General features: G+C 45.8%; 1 protein-coding gene across 4 annotated transcripts in view; it reads right to left on the bottom strand.

Annotated features, from left to right (window-relative positions):
* Window positions 1–337: 337 nt before the first annotated feature.
* Window positions 338–21,432, bottom strand: part of LOC5576852 (85/88 kDa calcium-independent phospholipase A2) — a 108,717-nt gene continuing 87,622 nt past the window's right edge. For all 4 annotated transcript variants that reach the window (XM_021841837.1, XM_021841836.1, XM_001656230.2 and 1 more), the window contains one exon: window positions 338–2,016. In XM_021841837.1, coding sequence (XP_021697529.1) covers window positions 1,784–2,016 — 233 coding nt within the window. In that variant the 3' untranslated portion in view covers window positions 338–1,783. The remainder of the gene's footprint in view (window positions 2,017–21,432) is intronic.

Raw genomic sequence — 21,432 nt, 5'->3', positions numbered from 1 at the left:
CAGTAGTACACACTCAAGAAACGAGTTTGAATATGATATTCGAGCAGCTTTTCTCAGGAGCGTTAGTTGAATTTGTACAATTTAAGGTGATTATAGAACGAAGCCAAACTTCAAATTTTCAAGAGCACAAGACTTTAGAACCAAACAGCGCTCCGCGTAGAAAATCTATCCCATTGGTCATAACCAGCTAGCAAGCAATTTGATTGGTTTTCAACGCGATCTAATGTTAGATATTCTCGTCTTGTGCACTTGAAAATTCGAAGTTTGGCTTCGTTTTATAATCACCTTAAATACTAATCATTGGAATTTCGGACAATTAACAATTCTGAGTGTAATATATATTTCCCGAAAAACAATTTATTTGTAACATCCTGTTATCTTACTATTGATTTCATATGTATTATTTCCTCAATTGTACAAATCCTTTCAAGTGGAATATCGTGAAAAACAATATGTTTGCTGTATAGACTTCTGAAGGTGGGTCAAACTATTGAAACAGTCGTGTGTTTCGGAAGGGGGTGGGTATGAAATTAAGCTTGAAATCCTTGCAGTTATCTAAGTCGATGATAGGAATAAATGTTGGGAAGGCTAATGATACTTGAATAAATAGTTAATATTTTCCTTACACCACAAGTGCGGCTGTTATCGTAAATCATAGCTAAGGGTGATTCTTAAGTATACCTAATTTTTGCCTTTGAGGCGTACCATAATGTTTAAACCATTCTTGTACCTATAGAAAAAAGTTGCGTTGTGAGGAAGTCGCTAAGCGAATCGAACTTTTTCGATAAATTTTGAAGTGATTTTTCAAAATGCAGTGCATAAATATTCTGTCGAATTATTTTCGCGAAAGAGAGACAAGGGTAAGGAAAAATAAGGAATTTTGTCAATAAGCAGACGTGTGCTAGAGCTAGTTTGGTTTTTGGTGGTTTGAGTTTCGTAAAGGAACGGACCCTCTCGTCATTCACTGGGAAGGTGACCATTAGCGATACTATGTACGTAGTAAAAATCACACATACAGACATGTTCGTGAAGGGATGCTGCCCTGTTTGGCGTTCTGGGGACAGTCGATAAGCGACATGGCGCCAGGCCAAGTGAGGCATGTACACACCCTTCTTGGAAATGGGAAGCATTTTGTTGAGGTCTCTGCCAATTACCGATCGAATTCGTTTCACATATCCTAATACATTTCTTTTGAGTCAAAGACACATCTATAACAATAATAAGCTTCACGCGGAAAATCACGAAGCAAAACGGTCAAAAACAGTAAATCGGTTCTTGTGATGAGACATATACACAAGCCCAAACGTTCAGTTCGATTTCACGCGAATTGTCTATCTTTTTTTTCGACTCATACTCTGTGTAAATGGATGAAGCCGTTGGGTTTCTTCTATTTCTCCGTAAATTTAATCTATCGTTGTACTGCCACTAATGAACTAGTCGGAATTTTCTGTTCTGTCGGAAAAAGTCGAACTCCCACTGTTAGAAATAACTACAACCGGTTGTTCTACGATTTTTTTTATAAACTGTAAAAATATTATTCCTGTTGTCCTTTACTGCTTACGTTTACTTCTGACTTTATTTCGCTACAAATCCGTAGTACTCATGCTACTGGTTTCCGGTATGTATTGTATTGTCGCTGAGAGTAGTGATTTGCTCCATTTGTTCCTCATCCATTGGTTATGGGAATGAGATAAAGACAAAAAAACACGAAACTAAGAAGAATCTACCTACCAGTTCACGTACCACGTCTCTGATCGCTGCCCTACGACTACGAATGGCAGCCTCACTTGAGATTGTTGATCATTTCGATGACCTTCCGCCGGTTGGCGTACATGTACGCCTTGACCTCCCATAGCATGTTGATCAACGGCTCATCAATTTTCTCGTCCATGGCAATGTCGACGGACATTTGAGGGTTGAAGCGATAGTACAGGACCCCGATCATGCTGCACCAGGCACGGGCACGATCCACCACTCGTCCGTCGGAAGCCGTCGCCTGGTCAACCAGGAGATTTCCTGTGGAGGGGAGATGTAAGAAAGAGGTTTGGAGTTAGTACAAATAGTAGAGAAAGAGAGTAACAACGAGAAGAATTCAAGCAAAATTTCTCATCCTTTTTCCAACCGGTATGACTGACACTGGTCAACGACAAAGATGAAGTGACGATTCTATGATTTTCGTCAGGGACACTCGACAACGGACCAGATGTTACTTTATGAATAATCTTAGAAAAAATCAGGGAGTATATATTGCGGGCTGGAGCAAGGGACCCGGCAAAACGTGGAACGTTATAGACGGAAGCGGCAACAACAGACCCGCCTCTTTCGGGAGAAAAAACGCCGCTTGGAGGAGACGGAGTGCGAGGAGATGGGACAGCTGTGTCGGTCTCAAGAAATACGTAAGTTCTATCAGAAGCTCAGCGCATCCCGCAACGGCTTCGTGCCGCGAGCCGAAATGTGCAGGGATAAGGATGGAAGCATTTTGACGGATGAGCGTGAGGGGATCGAAAGGTGGAAGCAGCACTTCGACGAACACCTGAATGGCGTTGAGAGCACAGGCAATGAAAGATGGGACAACGGAGAAAGTGCATTTGTCAGTAATGCGGGCGATGGAAACCAACCAACCCCCGCTTTGAGGGAGGTTAAGGATGCCATTCACCAGCTCAAGAACAATAAAGCTGCTGGTAAGGATGGTATCGAAGCGGAACTCATAAGGATGGACCCGGAGAGGCTGGTCATTTGTCTGCATCGGCTGATAGGCACAATCTGAACAGCTACCGGAGGAGTGGAAGGAAGGGGTAATATTTCCCATCTACAAGAAAGGCGACAAGTTAGATTGTGAGAACTTTCGAGCGATCACTATTCTTGACGCGGCCTACAAAGTATTATCCCAGATCATCTTCCGTCGTCTGTCACGAGTTCGTTGGAAGCTATCAAGCCGGCTTCGTTGACGGTAGATCGACAACGGAAACGGACCAGATCTTTACTGTACGGCAAATCCTCCAAAAATGTCGTGAATACCAGGTCCCAACGCATCTCCTTTTTATCGATTTCAAGGCGGCATACGGTAGTATCGACCGCGTAGAGCTATAGAAAATTATGGACGAGAACAGCTTTTCCGGGAAGCTCACGAGCAGAGCTAGGAATGGTAATAGTAGTAGGCTTGAGTTTTTGCGAAAATCATGGCTACTGTATGGCTCTTCTAATACAGTAGTTCAAAATTGTGAATCTCATCAAGTAGCTTATGTTGGGTACATGAATTTTCTAAATCAGTAGTGTCATTGAAGGCTGTAAATGCGGGAAATGCAGCGGGAAATAGAACATTTTTCTACAGTAGTTTTGGGTTGCCCTTAGCAACGGGTGTTTTGCTATTTTCAAGGCATTTTGCCTACAGCAGCGATACGCGTGAGTTTCACTGGCTCCGCTGACTGTGATTTGCTACGCTCCTCTACGGTAGTGTGTATTTCAGAACTTTTCCCATCTCTGCTCACGAGGCTGATAAGAGCGACGATGGAAGATGTGCAAAATTGTGTGAAGGTTTCAGGCGAACACTCCAGTTTGTTTGGATCCCGTCAGGGACTACGCAAGGTGATGGACTTTCGTACCTGTTGTTCAATATTGCGCTAGAAGGTGTTATGCGGAGAGCCGGGCTTAACAGTCGTACATCCTAGTTGGTGCAGTCTTACGAGCTACGTTCGAGCTGGTCGATGAGTTCGTCTAGCTCGGATCCTTGCTGACGGCTTACAATAATGTTATCCGTGAAATATGGAGGCGCATCATCAGTTCCACAAGAAGCGATCAAAAAATTCACACCCGCACCCAAAGTACCATGCACAAAATGGTCATAAGGCCGGTGGTCCTCTACGGGCATGAAACGTGGACGATGCTGGAGGAGGACTTGCAAGCACTTGGAGTCTTCGAACGTCGGGTGCTTAGAATGATCTTTGGCGGTGTGCAGGAAAACGGTGTGTGGCGGCGAAGGCGAACGCAATATCCAGAAGGTGGCCAAAGCTGCAAAGATACGATGAGCAGGGCATGTTGCAAGGATGCCGGACAGCAACCCTGCAAAAATGGTGTTCGCTTCGAATCTGGTTGATACAAAAAGGCGTGGATCGCAACGAGCTGGGTGAGTGGATTAAGTGCACAGCGATTAGGCGAGCCGAGAATGGAGAGATTCGGCCACAACCCGAGTACTGTGGTGTGAAATTGTTGATTCAGTGTTATCTGTTTAGATGTTAACTGAATAAATGAAAAAATGAAATTGCAGACTCTAGCGGCGGCGAAGGATGAACTACTAGGTCACACAACTATACGGCGATCTCAGTGTTCAGATAGTGGCGGAATATGGAAGGAAGGGTATATTGCGAGAATGTCGAACAGCAACTCTGTAAAGATGTTGTTTGCCCCGGATTCGGTTGGTACAAGGAAGCGTAGAGCGAAATTTCTCAGGAATAAAAAAAAAATATTAATTTCGACTGGGCTGTGTCGCAAAAGGTGAAAGACCAATTTAAATAAGATTGGGAATTTATATATGCAACTGAACGGTAAATGGCTGGGCATGGCGTACCATTGGTACCTCGCGTAACTACAGGAATAAAATAGACCCCATTGTGTGGTCCTTAGCCTCTTGCCCAGCAACTCCTATCCCTACCTCCTCGTGGTACTGGCCGGGGTACGAGTAACCTTGGGGAAGATCGGGTAACCAACCCCCGGTGGGAACTTTGGTCGTATGCTGACAGGGAAGGGGGGTTTGCTTCTGCAAACCTTGAGCGTCTGTACTCCATGTTAGGAGCGGCTCACAACAGCGTCTGTTCCCCATGTCAGGGGCGGCTGATCATCGTCCGAGTGCCAGAGAAGGACTCTAAGCTAAACTGCGCACTATTGTTGAGTGTAACCACCGTACTCTAGTTGCCCCCACTTTGTTCTGCTCCTATGAGCGTACTTATGTTTTGCCCCTTTTTATTTCTACACCTTTGAAGTTCTTTCGGTCGCTATGAAAGTGACATCTGATGTAAACAAATGTTAAAGTGAAAAACACGTTTCGAATAAAACCATCTTTTAGTTAAAGTTAATCGCGGTTTTACTATTGTAATTTCCTCCCGGCCTATCCGAAACCACTTCAGGTTGTGGGCCCCGGTCGCGCTTTGATCGAAAAGTAGTCGGGAGTGTCGTTGTTTTTGCGTTTTTCGGTATGGAGGAGGAAAAGTTCGATCGTGTGTTGCTGCCGCTGTTCGACGGCTCGAACTTTGCTGCCTGGAAGTTTCGGATGCTGATACTCTTGGAAGAGCACGAGCTCGAAGAGTGCATCCACACGTATGCAGCGGAGGTGGAGGAGCTGGTCGTCCAGGAGGGTGACACGAACGAAGTGAAAGCCGCAAAAGCCAAGAAGCTGGAGAAGCGTATGAAGAAGGACCGCCGGTGTAAGTCCCTGCTGGTGTCGAGAATCCACGATACGCAGCTCGAATATATTCAGGGCAAGCAGTTTCCCAAAGATATCTGGGATGCCCTGCATCGTGTTTTCGAGCGTCGCAGCATCGCAAGCCGGATGCATTTGAAGCGGGAGATGCTGCAGCTGCGATTCGAAGGAGGAAATTTACAGCAACATTTTCTTCGCTTCGATAAGCTGGTACGTGAGTATCGATCGACTGGCGCTGTCTTGGAGGATTTAGACGTGGTTTGCCATCTCCTACTAACGCTTGGCCCTTCGTATTCCGGGGTAGTTACGGCACTCGAGACGATGCCAGAAGAAAATCTATCGCTCGAGTTTGTTAAATGTCGACTACTGGATGAAGAAACCAAGCGCCGTGGGATTGAATCGTCATCCTCGTCGGGTGGAGATGCTGCTTTTTCCGGAGCGAAGCAGGTGAAGAAGAAGAAGCTGATTTGTTTTCACTGCAAGAAGGAAGGGCATAAGCAAATTGATTGCCCCGATAGGAAACAGCAGGGGAACCAGAAGAATCATCGAAAATCGAAAGCTAACGTAGCTGAGGCGGATGCTGGAAAAGGAATCTGTTTCGTCGGTGTTAGTGGTGGCATGGATCTGCCGGAAGACCAGCGTACCCGATGGTACATCGATTCTGGTGCAACGGATCATCTAGTGCGGGACAAAGTGTTGTTCAGTGAGCTTCATCGACTGAAGAAACCGGTTGAGATCGCGGTGGCAAAAGACGGTGAAACGATAGTGGCTGAATTTGCCGGCACCGTGAAGATTATATCGGTAGTGAACGGTAAACCGATCGATTGCACGATTTCAGACGCTTTGTATGTGCCTAAACTGCGTTGCAACTTGTTTTCTGTGATGAAGGTGGAGAAAGCGGGAATGCGTGTCGTTTTCGAGTGCGGAAAAGCGAAGGTGTATAACGGCTCCGAAATCGTCGCGAGTGCGTCTCGGCGTGAAAAACTATATGAACTCGATTTCTATTCGACCAGGCAAAGTGCGGGTGATGCCTTGTTGTCGTGCGGTCGAATTCGGAAGAGTTCCGAGCTGTGGCATCGTCGGTTCGGCCACCTGAACGAAAACAGTTTGAAGCAACTGATGCAGAGCGGAATGGTGTCGGGAATGAACATGAGTTCCGTTGATAACAGTGATAAGGACATGATTTTGTGCGAATCGTGCGTCGTTGGGAAACAGACGAGGAAACCGTTCTCTTCGTCGGTTGCAAAGCGCGCGTCGCGTGTGCTCGAGCTTGTTCACACGGACGTGTGTGGCCCTGTAACGCCGGTTGGGCTGTCGGGTGTGCAGTATTTCGTGACATTCACCGACGACTGGAGCCATTTCACAGTCGTGTACCTGATGCAGTCGAAAGACCAGGTGGTAGAGTACTTTGAGGAGTACGAGGCCTGGGCCACAGCGAAATTCGGACAGAAGATTTCCCGCCTCCGATGCGATAACGGAGGGGAATATAAGAACAAGCGATTCCTGAAATTCTGTAGAAGTAAAGGCATTCAAATCGAATGGACGGTCCCTTATACGCCCCAACAGAATGGGCTGAGCGAACGACTGAATCGGACGCTAGTCGAAAAGGCTAGAGCGATGTTGAAGGATTCTGGAGTTGACAAACGGTTCTGGGGGCAGGCTGTGCTGACTGCAGCCTTTCTTACCAACCGAAGTCCAACGAACGCACTGAGTACGAAGCAAACACCATTTGAGCGGTGGGAGTCCCGGAAGCCAAACGTATCTAACGTGAGAGTGTTTGGTTGTAAAGTTTTCGTGCACGTCCCGGATGAACTGCGACGGAAGCTGGACTCGAAAGCCTGGAGCGGAATCTTCCTGGGATACAGTCACAACGGATACAGAGTATGGAATCCAATGAAGAAGCAGATTGTCGTCGCGCGTGATGTTGACTTCGTAGAAGACAGTGCTTCGTTGGTGAAGAGAAACCTACCTGTTGATCAAGTGGTTCATGTTCCTGCAGAAGAAGAAGATGATGCTAATAGTGAACTGGAGGTACCGGAAGAAGACCCGTCAGACGGCGAGTTTGAAAGCTTCGTAGAGGAAGAACCAGCAGAAGAAGAAGAAGAAATCGCCTCCGGCGGAAGGCCACAGCGGAACAGGTCGGCGCCAGCATGGCATCAAGATTTCGAGATGGAATACGCAAGTTTCGCCTTGAGTGCAGTAAACTACGTGGATGAGATTCCCGGAACGATCGCTGAGCTCCAGAAGCGCGACGACTGGAAGGAGTGGAAGGCAGCGATTGAAGACGAAATGAGTTCTCTAAAGCGGAACAATACTTGGACACTTGTGAAGAAACCGGAGGGACGTTCAGTGGTGTCGTGCAAGTGGGTTTTCCGGATTAAGCGTGGCGAAGCAGGCAAACCGGAGAAATACAAGGCCAGGTTGGTAGCGAGAGGCTTCAGCCAGAAGAAGGGTTTCGATTACTCCGAAACATACTCTCCTGTTGCGAAGATGGACACCTTGCGGGCAGTGTTGGCGTTGGCGAACCAGAGCGGTATGCACATCCACCAGATGGACGTTAAAACCGCGTTCCTCAATGGTGAACTGTCAGAGGAGATCTTTATGGCTCAACCAGACGGGTTTGAGCAGGGGAGAGGACTAGTATGCCGCCTAAATCGAGCCCTCTATGGGCTGAAGCAAGCTTCGCGAGCATGGAACGACAAATTCCATCGGTTCGTCGAGAAGTTGGGCTTCACACGTAGTGACAATGACCAGTGCCTCTACACGCTTGGATCCGGCAAGCAACAGGTGATCCTGGTGCTGTACGTCGACGACGTCTTGATCGCAAGTTCGTCACTGAAGATTCTCCAAGAAGTCAAGCGAAAACTGTCGGAGCGGTTCGAGATGACAGACTCTGGCGAGGTAAGACAGTTCTTGGGCATGAACATCGAGCGTGATTTCAAAGAAGGCGTATTGAGAATTAGCCAACGAAACTACCTGGACGGATTGCTCAGACGTTTCGATATGAGTGAATGCAAGCCGAGGTCGACGCCGATCGAGAATCGGCTGAAGCTTAGCAAAGCGGAAGAAAAGCAGAGAACGGATAAGCCGTACCGTGAACTCATCGGCTGTCTTATGTACGCGTCGCTGACTACAAGGCCGGACCTGTCGGCAGCTATCAACTTTTTCAGCCAGTTTCAAGCGTGCCCTAGCGACGAGCACTGGAACTATTTGAAGCAGATACTAAGGTATGTAAAAGGGACGCTAGATGTTGGGCTGGTGTATCGGAAGCGAGAGGGTGCTGCTTTGCTGGAAGTGTTTACCGATGCAGATTGGGCGAATAGCAACGTGGACAGGCGATCTGTAAGCGGATATGTGTGCAAGATATATGGGTGTACTGTAAGTTGGACAACCCGGAAGCAACAAACCGTTGCTTTATCGTCTACCGAAGCGGAGCTAGCTGCGCTCTGTTTGGCCATCTGTCACGTCGTCTGGATGAGAAGGCTGGTGTGCGATCTGGGAAGAAAATATGGACAAGCGATATCGGTGTTTGAGGACAATCAGTCCACAATCCGTATAGCTGAGGACTCCAAGGATCATAGCCGGCTTAAACACGTGGACACGAAGTTTCACTTTGTACGTGACCTTGTGCAGCGTGGAGTTGTTGCCATCAAGTACGTGAGATCATCGGATCAAGAAGCAGACATCATGACCAAAGGTCTACCAGTGGCCGCTTTCAGAGGCCTATGTGCCAAGTTAGGACTCGAGCGTAGATAAGACTACCGTGGTTAAGCAGGGGTGTTGAGTGTAACCACCGTACTCTAGTTGCCCCCACTTTGTTCTGCTCCTATGAGCGTACTTATGTTTTGCCCCTTTTTATTTCTACACCTTTGAAGTTCTTTCGGTCGCTATGAAAGTGACATCTGATGTAAACAAATGTTAAAGTGAAAAACACGTTTCGAATAAAACCATCTTTTAGTTAAAGTTAATCGCGGTTTTACTATTGTAATTTCCTCCCGGCCTATCCGAAACCACTTCAACTATGGCCCTCCGAACATTTAGGGGGAATGGTCCTCCGGAAATCTAGGGGGTTGGTGTCAGGCCCTGCAAGCCAACCGTAAAAACACATCAGCACAGGAACGTCAACGAGAGAATACGGACCGGAACAATCGGCAAAGACCACAGCGACGAAAAAGGACTTGCGATTGGAAACTCGGTACGTGGAACTGCAAATCTCTCAACTTCATCGGAAGCACACGCATACTCTCCGATGTACTGAAGATCCGCGGTTTCGACATCATAGCGCTGCAGGAGGTGTGCTGTACAGGTTCGATGGTGCGAACGTTTAGAGGTAATCATACCATCTACCAGAGCTGCGGCAACACACGTGAGCTGGGAACAGCTTTTATAGTGATGGGTGATATGCAGAGGCGCGTTTTCGGGTGGTGGCCGATCAACGAAAGAATGTGCAAGTTGAGACTCAAAGGCCGGTTCTTCAACTTCAGCATCATAAACGTGCATAGCCCACACTCCGGAAGCACTGATGGTGACAAGGACGCATTTAACGCGCAGCTCGACCGCTAGTAGAACCGCTGCCCAAGCCACTGCGTCAAGATCATCATAGGAGGTCAGGTTGGCCAGGAGGAGGAGTTCAGACCGACGATTGGAAAGTTCAGCGCCCACCGGCTGACGAACGAGAACGACCTACGACTGATAGATTTTGCCGCCTCCAAGAACATGGCCATTCGCAGCACCTACTTCCAGCACAGCCTCCCGTATCGATACACCTGGAGATCACCACTGCAGACGGAATCACAAATCGACCACGTTTTGATCGATGGACGCCACTTCTCCGATATTACCGGCGTCAGAACCTATCGTGGCGCTAACATTAACTCCGACCACTACCTGGTGATGGTGAAACTGCGCCAAAAACTATCCGTCATTAACAATGTACGGCGCCCGCCTCGGTATAACCTAGCGCGACTGGCCCAACCGAACGTCGCTGCCGCATACGCGCAGCATCTCGAGGTAGCGTTGCCGGAAGAGGGCGAGCTTGACGAAGCCCCTCTTGAGGACTGCTGGAGCAACATAAAAGCAGCCATCAACAACGCAGCCGAGAGCATCGTCGGGTACGTGGAAAGGAGGACATGTGACGATTGGTTCGACGATGAATGCAGGCAGGTTTTGGAAGAGAAGGATGCAGCGCGGGCTGCAATGCTGCAGCAAGGAACGCGACAAAACTTGGAGCGATATAAAAGAAAACGAAAGCAGCAAACCCGGCTATTCCGGGACAAAAAGCGCCGCCTGGAAGAAGCGGAATGTGAAGAAATGGAACAGCTGCATCGTTCACAAGAAACGCGAAAGTTCTACGAGAAGCTTAACGCATCCCGAAAAGGCTTCGTGCCGCGAGCCGAAATGTGTAGGGATAAGGACGGAAGCATCTTGACGGACGGGCGTGAGGTGATTGAAAGGTGGAGGCAGCACTACGATGAACACCTGAATGGCACGGAGAACACAGGCGCCGAGGGTCACGACAGCGGAGGAAGTGGCTACGTCAGCACGGCGGATGAAGGAAACCAACCTGCCCCCACATTGAGGGAAGTTAAAGATGACATCAACCAGCTCAAGAATAACAAGGCCGCTGGTAAGGATGGTATTGGGGCTGAACTCATCAAAATGGGCCCGGAGAGGTTGGCAGCCTGTCTGCACCGGCTGATTGTCAGAATCTGGGAAACGGAACAGCTGCCGGAGGAGTGGAAGCAAGGGGTCATATGCCCCATCTACAAGAAGGGCGACAAACTGGAATGTGAAAACTATCGTGCGATCACTATCCTGAATGCCGCCTACAAAGTGCTATCCCAGATTATCTTCCGTCGTCTACTACCAATAACAAATGAGTTTGTGGGAAGTTATCAAGCTGGTTTCATCAACGGCCGCTCGACAACGGGCCAAATCTTCACTGTACGGCAAATCCTCCAGAAATGCCGTGAATACCAAGTCCCAACGCATCACTTGTTCATCGATTTCAAAGCGGCTTATGATAGCATCGACCGCGAAGAGCTATGGAAAATCATAGACGAGTACAGCTTTCCCGGGAAGCTCACAAGACTAATAAGAGCAACGATGGACGGTGTGCAGAATAGCGTGAAGATTTCGGGTGAACATTCCAGTTCGTTCGAATCCCGCCGGGTACTTCGACAGGGTGATGGACTTTCGTGCCTGATGTTCAACATCGCGCTAGAAGGTGTCATGCGGAGAGCCTGGTTCAATAACCGAGATACGATTTTCACAAGATCCAGCCAATTTGTTTGCTTCGCGGATGATATGGATATTGTCGGCAGAACATTTGGAACGGTGGCAGACCTGTACACCCGCCTGAAACGTGAAGCGACAAAAGTCGCCCTGATGGTGAATGCGTCAAAAACAAAGTACATGCTGATAGGCGGAACCGAGCGCGACAGAGCCCGCCTGGAGAGCAGTGTTACGATAGACGGGGATACTTTTGAGGTGGTTGATGAGTTCGTCTACATCGGATCCTTGTTAACGGCTGATAACAACGGTAGTCGTGAAATACGGAGACGCATCATCAGTGGAAGTCGCGCCTACTATGGGCTCCAGAAGAAGCTGCGGTCGAGAAAAATTCATACTCGCGCCAAATGCACCATGTACAAAACGCTTATAAGACCGGTGGTCCTCTATGGACATGAAGCATGGACCATGCTGGAAGAGGACCTGCAAGCACTTGGAGTGTTCGAACGAAGGGTGCTTAGGACGATCTTTGGCGGAGTACAGGAATACGGTGTGTGGCTCGCTAGGCTCTTCGGTGAACCCAGAATCCAGAAGGTTGCGAAAGCCGGAAGGATGCGCTGGGCAGGGCAAGTTGCAAGACTACCGGACAACAATCCTGCAAAGATGGTGTTCGCGTCGAATCCGGTTGGCACAAGAAGGCGAGGAGCACAGCGAGCGAGGTGGCTTGATCAGGTGCAACAAGATCTGGAGAACGTGGGCCAAAATCGAAGTTGGAGAGACACAGCCATGGACCGAGTAAATTGGCGTAACATCGTTAACGAGGTTTTATCAAATTAATTGATGTAATACCAACTAAATAAAATAAATAAATAAATAATATGCAACTGAAAATGACTATTCAGAGGCTGAAAAATTTCTTCAGGAAAGATTTTCTAACCTTGTTCCAATTCCTGGAACAAAAAATATCATTCATTTATACCAAAAGACGAACGAAACATTTTTGCTAGTGAATTCTCAGATGCACATGAAAACCAAGAAAATACAGCATGATTTGTTCTTAATAATACAAAGAAACGAAAATCGTCTGGTGTTGGCAACCAAAGACAATCTCCCCGGTTGAAAAAATAGGTAGTAATAAGATAAAAATGTAAGTTATATACTGAATAATTTAATAAATAAAATTAAAGAAATAATAATAATCTTATTTGTTCCATAGAAAAGCCAAATCCCTTTTCAGTGTAATGAAAAATTGAGGCAGAAACAGTTTTTTTTTCAGTTTTTCTTAGCGGTGTAATTTTTCATGAAAAATATCATCCATTCCGACTTATACTTCATCAATACCAATCCCATATCTTTTTTTCAGATGTTTTAGAAAATTTGCAATTGCTTTGATAAAAAAATCTTTGTTTTTCCGATGCTTCGATTGAAATATGGATTTTCAAAGAAAAGGCTTATATGGTCATTTTCCACAAAATTGGCCATAACTCAAAAACGAAAAAAAGTACATTTCAAAAATTTCAGCGATTAAGGCCTATGAAATTACCTTCTCAAAAATATATTTTGGAAAGTTTTCCACTAATTGGAACATAGTTTTTCCGGCTTTTCTTTACGAATTTTCTCAACGGTAGAAAATTTTGTGGAAAACTTTTTCCAGTTAATATTTTTTTTATTCCTGAGAAAATTTGCTTTCATTTTCATAAAAAAAAACTTTGTTTCTTTCTTGAGTTATGATTTTTTAAAGAAAAGGCTCAAAATGGCACATTTGCACATTTTTTACAAAATTGGCCATAACTCAAAAACGAAAAAAAAGTACATTTCAAATATTTCAGCGATTAAAGCTTATAAAATTATCTTCTCAAAAATATTTTTTTGAAAATTTTCCACGAGTTGGAGCATAGTTTTTCCGGGTTTTCTTTACGAATTTTCTCAACGGTGGAAAATTTTGTGGAAAACTTTTTCCAGTTAATTTTTTTTTATTCCTGAGAAAATTTGCTTTCATTTTCATAAAAAAAAACTTTGTTTCTATGATGCTTCGTTCTTGAGTTACGATTTTTCAAAGTAAGTAGTGTCAGGGGGAAAAAAATCTTTCTTCTTTATCTTTATTATCGAGACTTTCAGCCGGAGGCTGGTTCGTCTCCATCGTTGGGAAAAAGAGGGCTTCGTATTGAGAGGCCCCCCTGTCAAACAAAGTTAATGTACACATTTGGCAGATTATAGATTTAAATATTTCAAGCGTCGAAGTCCATTCGGTAGTCCAATTTGGTAGCCATTCCAGGTCAGCATAGTCGTCATCGAGTATCGTTTAGAAAGTCCTTCATTGGTCCAAATCCATTGTCAGAGTGTGTCAGCATGGTCATCGCATATCGTTCAATAGTTTTGAATCTTGTTGTGATAACATTTGTCAAATTTTGTTGTAAAGTCCCGCATCCTTCATAAAAGATATTATTGCTGCTTCGCTGGAAGCTTGATTCGAAAGCGCATCTCTGATGCTATCTGGGATATTGTGGCGTTCTCGAGGGGCTTGAAAGCAAGGACAATTGATTATCATGTGTTCGACAGACATCGTAGTGTTGCAGACAATGCACTTTTTGCGAAACGGCCGTTCGTTACCCATATTGTGAGTAGCGTGGGTGTGACCGGTACGCAGACGAGATAACACTTGTTGGTCACGACGATTGTTAGTATCAATCCAGCGTTTTGTTTCTCCTTTGATTTTTCGTATGAACTTATCTCTTAAATTCACCCATTCTAGGGCCCAAGATGAACGGATTTGAGATTTGGTCCAGTTTTTCAAATCCATCCCTGGCGTTAATCTGGTGAACAGACGACCGGATCGACCTTTCGATGCAAGATGGTCAGCCTCCACATTGCCTCGAATGCCGCAATGACCGGGTACCCATAGAAAAACGGTTTGAGAGGGCGAGTTCTTCTGCACAGCTTGGATCCATGGGTGACGAGTTGACGATGAGTTGATGGTAGCGAGTACGCTAGCAAAGTCGGAGATAACACATATTGGTTTGGGTGCAGGAGTTGTAGAGGCCAGAAGAATTGCAGCAGCCTTGGCCGAGAAAACCGAGCACTGATCGGGTAGTCTATAAAAATAGCTTTTATCAACGTCGGTAACGCCGAAGCCAGTTCTGTCCAAATACTTGGAGCCATCGGTGAAACGGTGATGGTAGTTTCGGTACTTGCTAGCTAACAACTCCGTGACATGAGAACGCATAGCAGGAGAGTTATCCCCTGCTCGAAATCGTTTCGAAACCGAGGTGTCTACGAGGAAATCTGGAGCGTCCCACCTTCTGGCTCCGACCCAGTGGACCTGTTCAACCGGGGGGAGCTCCTGATGGGCCAAACTGTCTAGAGCTCTGTTTCCCTCCCTGAGGAGAAAGACCTCATGATCTCCAGTGGTCTTTTCTAAATAGGCGATCGTTCGACAGCACAAAGTTTCTGTAGCTTGGTATCGGAATGGGAGAACTCCAAGTTCCACACAGGCCGCATCTGCTGGAGTGGATGGGAGTAAGCCAGCTATTATTCTAATGGATTGATTATATGTAGGGGCAAGGCGTGTGATTAAAGTGTCACCTGCCAGACCGAAGAGTTCAATACCATAAAAGAGCCGGCTGTTGATTATAGATTTTGCTATTCTTACAAGGATGCCTCTGTTACTGCTCTTATGCGGTTTGGATAAGGTGCGGAGAAGATTGATTCTTGTTTGGCAGTTCCTCTTGATCGCATTTAGGTGAGCATCGAAACGTAGTTCACGGTCAAGCTGCACTCCAAGTATAACCATTGTTTTCCTACATGGAATCGGGCAGCCGTTTACCATAACGGGAGTTTGTTGAACACGATGACGGGAGCGGCGTACATGAGAGATAACACTTTTCTCCGCCGAGAGGTCAAAACCGGAGTTAGCAGCCCATCTGGCTACCGCAGATACTGCTGCCTGTAGTTTTCGTTCAGGACTTCGGTAGAGTATTCTCGATCCATGTTTTGTTCAGCAGATCAAGAAGGGTTGCCTTCGAAACTATTGAAAGGTGCTGAAACAATGGGTATCCGAGGTCATCTGGACCTGCAGGCTTACTTTTGCAATGGCGTAGAGCAAAGTTTAGTTCTTCCATACGGAAAGGAGAGTTTATGCGGAGAGGTGTGTTATCTTCTGGGATAACTAGATTGGTTATGCTATCGATAGAAGCTTGATTATTTAAGATAAAATTTCTACCATATCGGTCTAAAGAGGATAGAGAAGCGAAGTGATCAGCTAGAGCGTTTGCTATTAAGAATGGGTCTCGAGTTAGGCCTCCTGGTAACCGTAGTGTCATGCCAGTTGCTCGTCGTTTACCATTCAATGCGTTGACTCGATTCCACAATTCGGATGCCGTTTGGTTAGCATTGATTCCTTCCAAGAAGTCTTCCCATGTTTTTTTCTTAGCACCTCGAATACGCTGGCGACATTCGTTGCGTTTGGAGCGGTAGATTTCCGTTAATTTTGATTTTTCTGGATGGTCATCAGCCAGACGCTTTGCGGCACGGAGGGCCTTTCGTCTCTCTTTGATGACTTTTTTTTATGTCTGGAGACCACCATGGCAATGATCTCCGACCTGGGTTTGGTGTAGTGCGAGGAATAGATGTAAGGGCAGCTTGATGCAAAACACTAAGGAAACCTTCGATGTTATCCGGGGGTTTGTCAGAAACTTCGGTGTCAATCAGCATTTGGAAGTGAGACCAATCTGCTTGGTCATATTTCCAGCGCGGACGACGAGAAGTAGCTTGAGGTTGTGCGTCGATGTGTATGAAGATGGGATGGTGGTCACTACCCATGGGATCCTCTCTGGCAGTCCAGAGGAGTCGGTTGACTATGCTTGGACTGCATAAACTGACATCTATTGCGGAATTCCGTTGGCCTCTGGTGAAGGTAGTGGCTCCATCATTGAGAATAACTAGGTCAAGCTTTTCTGCTACGTCCATAATGAGTGAACCCCTATCGTTAGGTGAAACACTGCCCCATTCCGGATGATGACCGTTCACGTCCCACATAACTAGTATTGGGCTACTTAGACTCTGAAGAGCATTAAAGAGGCGAAGTTTGAGATCCGGAATGTTCCCATTTGGCAGGTATCCCGATATCACGGTCATAGGAAACGGATACTCAAGTTTAACTGCCACAATTGGTAAGTCCGTGTTGAGAGGAAGCGGAGAAAAAGGAACAGTTGATAAAACTCCAATAGCAGCCGAGTGGTAGATGGTTTCATTACATTTGAGGGTCCAGCTGTACCGTTTCTGTAAGGAATGGTTCAACCGGTTGGTATTAATCCGATGCGTCTCTTGAATGGCCAATATGATTGGTTGCTGGTCTCTGACAAGAAGCTCAAGGTCCGGCAGATTGTTGATATAGCCATTCATGTTCCATTGTATGGCGAACAAGGTGCTAACCGAGGGCGTACTGGATATATTTCGTGGATGGCGGAGAGTTGGTTGTTCTGACAGTGATCTTGTGCTTGGGGTGGGTGGTCTACTAAGAAATACTGTTTCTGTGATCTCGCGTCGACTTGGGGCACTGCAGTCATCACCAGTGTACTCTACAATGGGAAGACACCAACCAGAAGAGCCTGCTTTTGGAATAGAGGTCCCTCTATGTTTGAATTGGTATGAATCATACAGCGCTGCGTTGGACCTTATACTTTGAGGCAGCGTTGGCCAACGGGAATCTTCAGGACTAATTCGAGGTTGTGTTCGAAATCTTAACGTCGATAGAGCTTCACCGATGCAAGACTGTTGTTCCAAGTACATCTCCGGCGTGGATTCTTGTTGCTTAGTTTGTATTGGTTGTGAATTAAATCCCTCGTTGTCCTCAGGGGGATAGGAGTTGTCTCCCTTGTCCGTCCCTCTTCCGACCGCCACGGAGTGTCGAGGGTTGTCCGTCAGTTCCGGTGTGGCATATACGTCCGCACTGGCGGTGCCTCGACTGCTCGGTGGCTCCGCCGGGTAGTCGCATTGGCCAGTAAAGGTTGCCAGATCGTTGGAAGATGCAGGTGGAGTTGGTTTGCGCTTCGATGATGGGATGTGTTTTCTGTAAGTCGCTGTTGCTTGGCTAGTCCGCTCCTTTTTTGGAATCAGTTTCGGTAGCGGTTTGTTGAGAGGTGAAGTGCAGTGTTAATTTTGTTGATCAGTTCAGGCAAGAAACATAGGTTCAGGAGGGGACTAGATGCATGATGTGACGTTTAGGAGTCGGATATGTACCCGGATACATTCAACATTGGTTCATCACCCGAAGAAATTTCGATGTCAGCAGGTGAGGTTTCCGGTGTAAATGTACATTCGGGAGTTGTGCTTGGCGAAAGGCGATTTTTGGTACGTTTGTTAAGCCTCTCGTAGTTGTCGATTTTGTTAGCTTTCTTTTTCGTGGCTGTTTTCTTGATTTGCGATGCCTCAGACTGATTAGTGTGTGAAGAATTGCGATCATCGTGTCCCGTATTAGACCCGTTTGATACGTCGGGCTTGGTAATTTTGTTACCAGTGCTGGTTGAGGATTTCTTGGGGATGTAGATTTCACGGATCATAGCGACTTCTCTGTCTTTCCTAGCTAGCTCTGACTCCAGAGAGTGGATCTTGTTAACAAGGTCCTTGATAGTGCGGTGTTCTTTCACTGTATTCAGCCGTTCTTGGGGTGTGAGCTTCATAGTGGATTCCAGTTTCTCGATGTGTGCGTCTTTGTTTTTTAGTTCGGTAAGTAGAGTCTCGATCTCAGCGTCCTTGCTTTTTACTACCTTTAGGACGTTATCGAGTTTCGCCGAAAGTTCGGCATAACGCCGATCGTTACTATCTGCTACGATATATGCCATGGATTTTGAACCGTGTCTCTGCTCATACTGCCGTTTTGCTGCTGGATAGGAAATGCCTAAATCGACCCGTAGGTGTTGGATTTCGTTTTCTTTGACATAGGTGGGACATTTTCGGCTCGAGAGTGGATGGTCATTGGTATTGCACCGTTTGCAGAACGCCGCGGGAAGGCATGGGTTTTCCACGTCTGTTTGGTGCTTGCCAGAGCAGTTACCGCATGTAGGGTTGTTCTGATGCTGACAACGGGCTCGCGTGTGTCCGAAATCCCAACAGCAATAACACAGCATAGGCGTGGGATAGAATGGACGGGTGCGGCATCTGATCCATCCAATATAGATGTCCTCTGGGATGACGGTACCTTGGAGTGTCAATATGATGGTTGGAGTGTTGATTCGCTGGTTTCCGTCACGCCTGGTGATTCTCCGTACTTCCTTAACGCCTTGATCTTTCAATTCCTCTACCAGCTCCGTATCAGAATAGACACACGTATCGCTGCAGCTGATAACACATTTTGACACGTTTAGTACTGGATGCTCCACGATCTTGATCGGGAAGCCATCAGCCAATTTTGACATCCTTTTCAGCTTTTCAGCGTGATTTCTGTTCCTCAGCTTCAGAACATACGTTGTACCTCCTTTTTCGGGATATGCTCCATCAACCTTCGCTCCCAGATAGCTCTCCACCGATTTTCGGAGAAGGAAAGGAGCCTGTGGAAGATTCCCCGAGACGGCTTCCATTCGCATCATTACCAGTTGACCGTAATTGCCTTGAGGTTCTCCCCATTCAGGAAAACGAGGGCCAGCGAATTCACCATCACGACAATTAGACGGGCCAGGGTCCCCTAGGGGGAAGGGGTCTAGCCCCGGCGGCATGTCGAGGGGGGCAGCAGCAAGCACTAATTAATTTGAACTACTGCGGAGATATTCTTCACAAACAATAGGCAAAACGAACCGCACAGCACGAGATGCCACTCACTAAGCGGTTGTTCGTCTGAGCAAGAACAAAGAGAAAAGCTTTTTTTGTTCTATTCAGTCAAGAACGCTTTATATCACGGTCCCGGCACTGGTAGTTTGGCACCAGATTTCGCACTTTCGGCCACTTACTGGCCGGCCTACTTCGATGTATTCTATTATACTCCTGGGCCTGGCCAGGTCCGACGAGGTAGTCAAATTGAGATAATGCACTGTTTGCTGGAACGGTCGAAGCGAAGTTAGAAACGCGGGAGCGATAGCATACACGCGTCTGCTCGCTATGACATGAGCTGTCGAACTGTGGAAAAAAAAAAAAATTCCAACTGAGTTTTCCGGGAAAATAGGCGACCCTGAATTTTTCTCAATTTTTTTTATTCATATATTGATGAGCCCTGCCTGTGGAAAAAGTTTCATGAAAATCTGAGACCTTTCGGCCCAAACCCGTACGGAAATAATAAAAAATCCCCACATGGAACAACATTGTTGCATCTTTTTCAAATCTAGCTTGCGAGAATCAATTTGAGGTTCATAATGTGGAATCATACTCTTTAATAACTACAATTATTTGATGCATCGCTGTATCACGACTTTCTTTAAAATTTGAACTTCAATCAAGGTAATAAGCTAAATCAGTCGAACAAAATATCGACGAAAAGAATTAATACTTACTAAATCATGTACATTAAATCACAGAAATCTAGGCAAAATTTTTACCAAATCATCAGCAGAATTTTACAAAATCTTCTAAACCTTTTTTTTTATTAAAATGCTGGGTAGTGTTTCCACATAATCCTGTGTGGATCGAATTCTCAACAGGATTCATATACAACCTGGATAAATATCTCGTAGGTTCCATAACAGGATTTTAGAATGGAGATTCTGTCTTGGATTTTTACCAAATGTCACGCTGAATTATTTCAGAACTCTGAAATCTCCTACAACCTACTGAGTAGGATTCTTATACATCGCAAGGGACCGCCGTTGAGGAGATGTCACAATAAATGACGTCGTAATAAAGAAGTTAGATGTCGTTATGAAGCATGGAGGAAGGAAACGATCATAATTGTACTAAAATAATTAAATGGGCGCAAAAATGTCGTTACACTGAGTGATTACCAAATACAACTCAAATGTCGTAATAGAGAACAGTCGAAACATAGAAATGTCGCTATAAAAGTTTAAATTACAATTGAAATTTTAGGGGACCATTAAAAATGTCGATATAGAGAGATTTGTCCCAAAAAAGTTGTCATTGTAATGAGTTTTGACTGTAACATCTTTAACATGATTCTAATATAAAATTTAGTTCATGATTTTCAGCGCTTCTTGAACTAGATACTGACATAATCTTGAAACACAATTCCTTCGCAAGATCTTGAAAGAATGCTAAGTGGAATTCTTACTGAATGCTTAGTATGATGCTCAAAAACAGTTATCTAAATTTATCTGGAATTATTTGGCCCGCCGCGCAATTTTATTGCTGAAATGTGGCCCGCGGTTCAAAAACGTTGGGCAGGCCTGCTCTAGTGCGTCACAAGTTGAAGTGTACGGCCCAAAATATCTTTGGAGTGCGTCCAGGATTTACAATTAGTCATGAAATTATGTAGTATAGATTACTATCAATATTTCCGTATATTTTTTCCGTCAGTGTTCTTATCAGTAATCGCCCAACATTTCAATAGAAATGCATCGGAGATCTTGTAAGGAACTTACCCAAGTAGAGCGGGAGGAATCTACTATAGATCCACAAAAAATACGATGTGTTCTTTGGAAATCTCACTAGGAACACGCCGAGGATATATCATCGAGTATCTTTTAAAAACCACAATCACTTCAAGACTGGTAGCTGGCTTTTCTTAGAGTGTTCTTGGCCACTCTTTTCATGCAAGTTTCTGAAAAGCCCCTTTTTAAAGCAAAATGATGTTTAAAGTTATTTTTTCCCCCTAAAGTGAATTCTTGAGACTCGAGGTAAAGTAACGG

Source organism: Aedes aegypti, chromosome 2, assembly GCF_002204515.2.
Source record: "Aedes aegypti strain LVP_AGWG chromosome 2, AaegL5.0 Primary Assembly, whole genome shotgun sequence".
NCBI classification, from domain to species: Eukaryota; Metazoa; Arthropoda; class Insecta; order Diptera; family Culicidae; genus Aedes; species Aedes aegypti.
The sequence above is the reverse complement of the archived record's forward strand: the minus strand, read 5'-3'. Positions and strand labels throughout refer to the sequence as shown.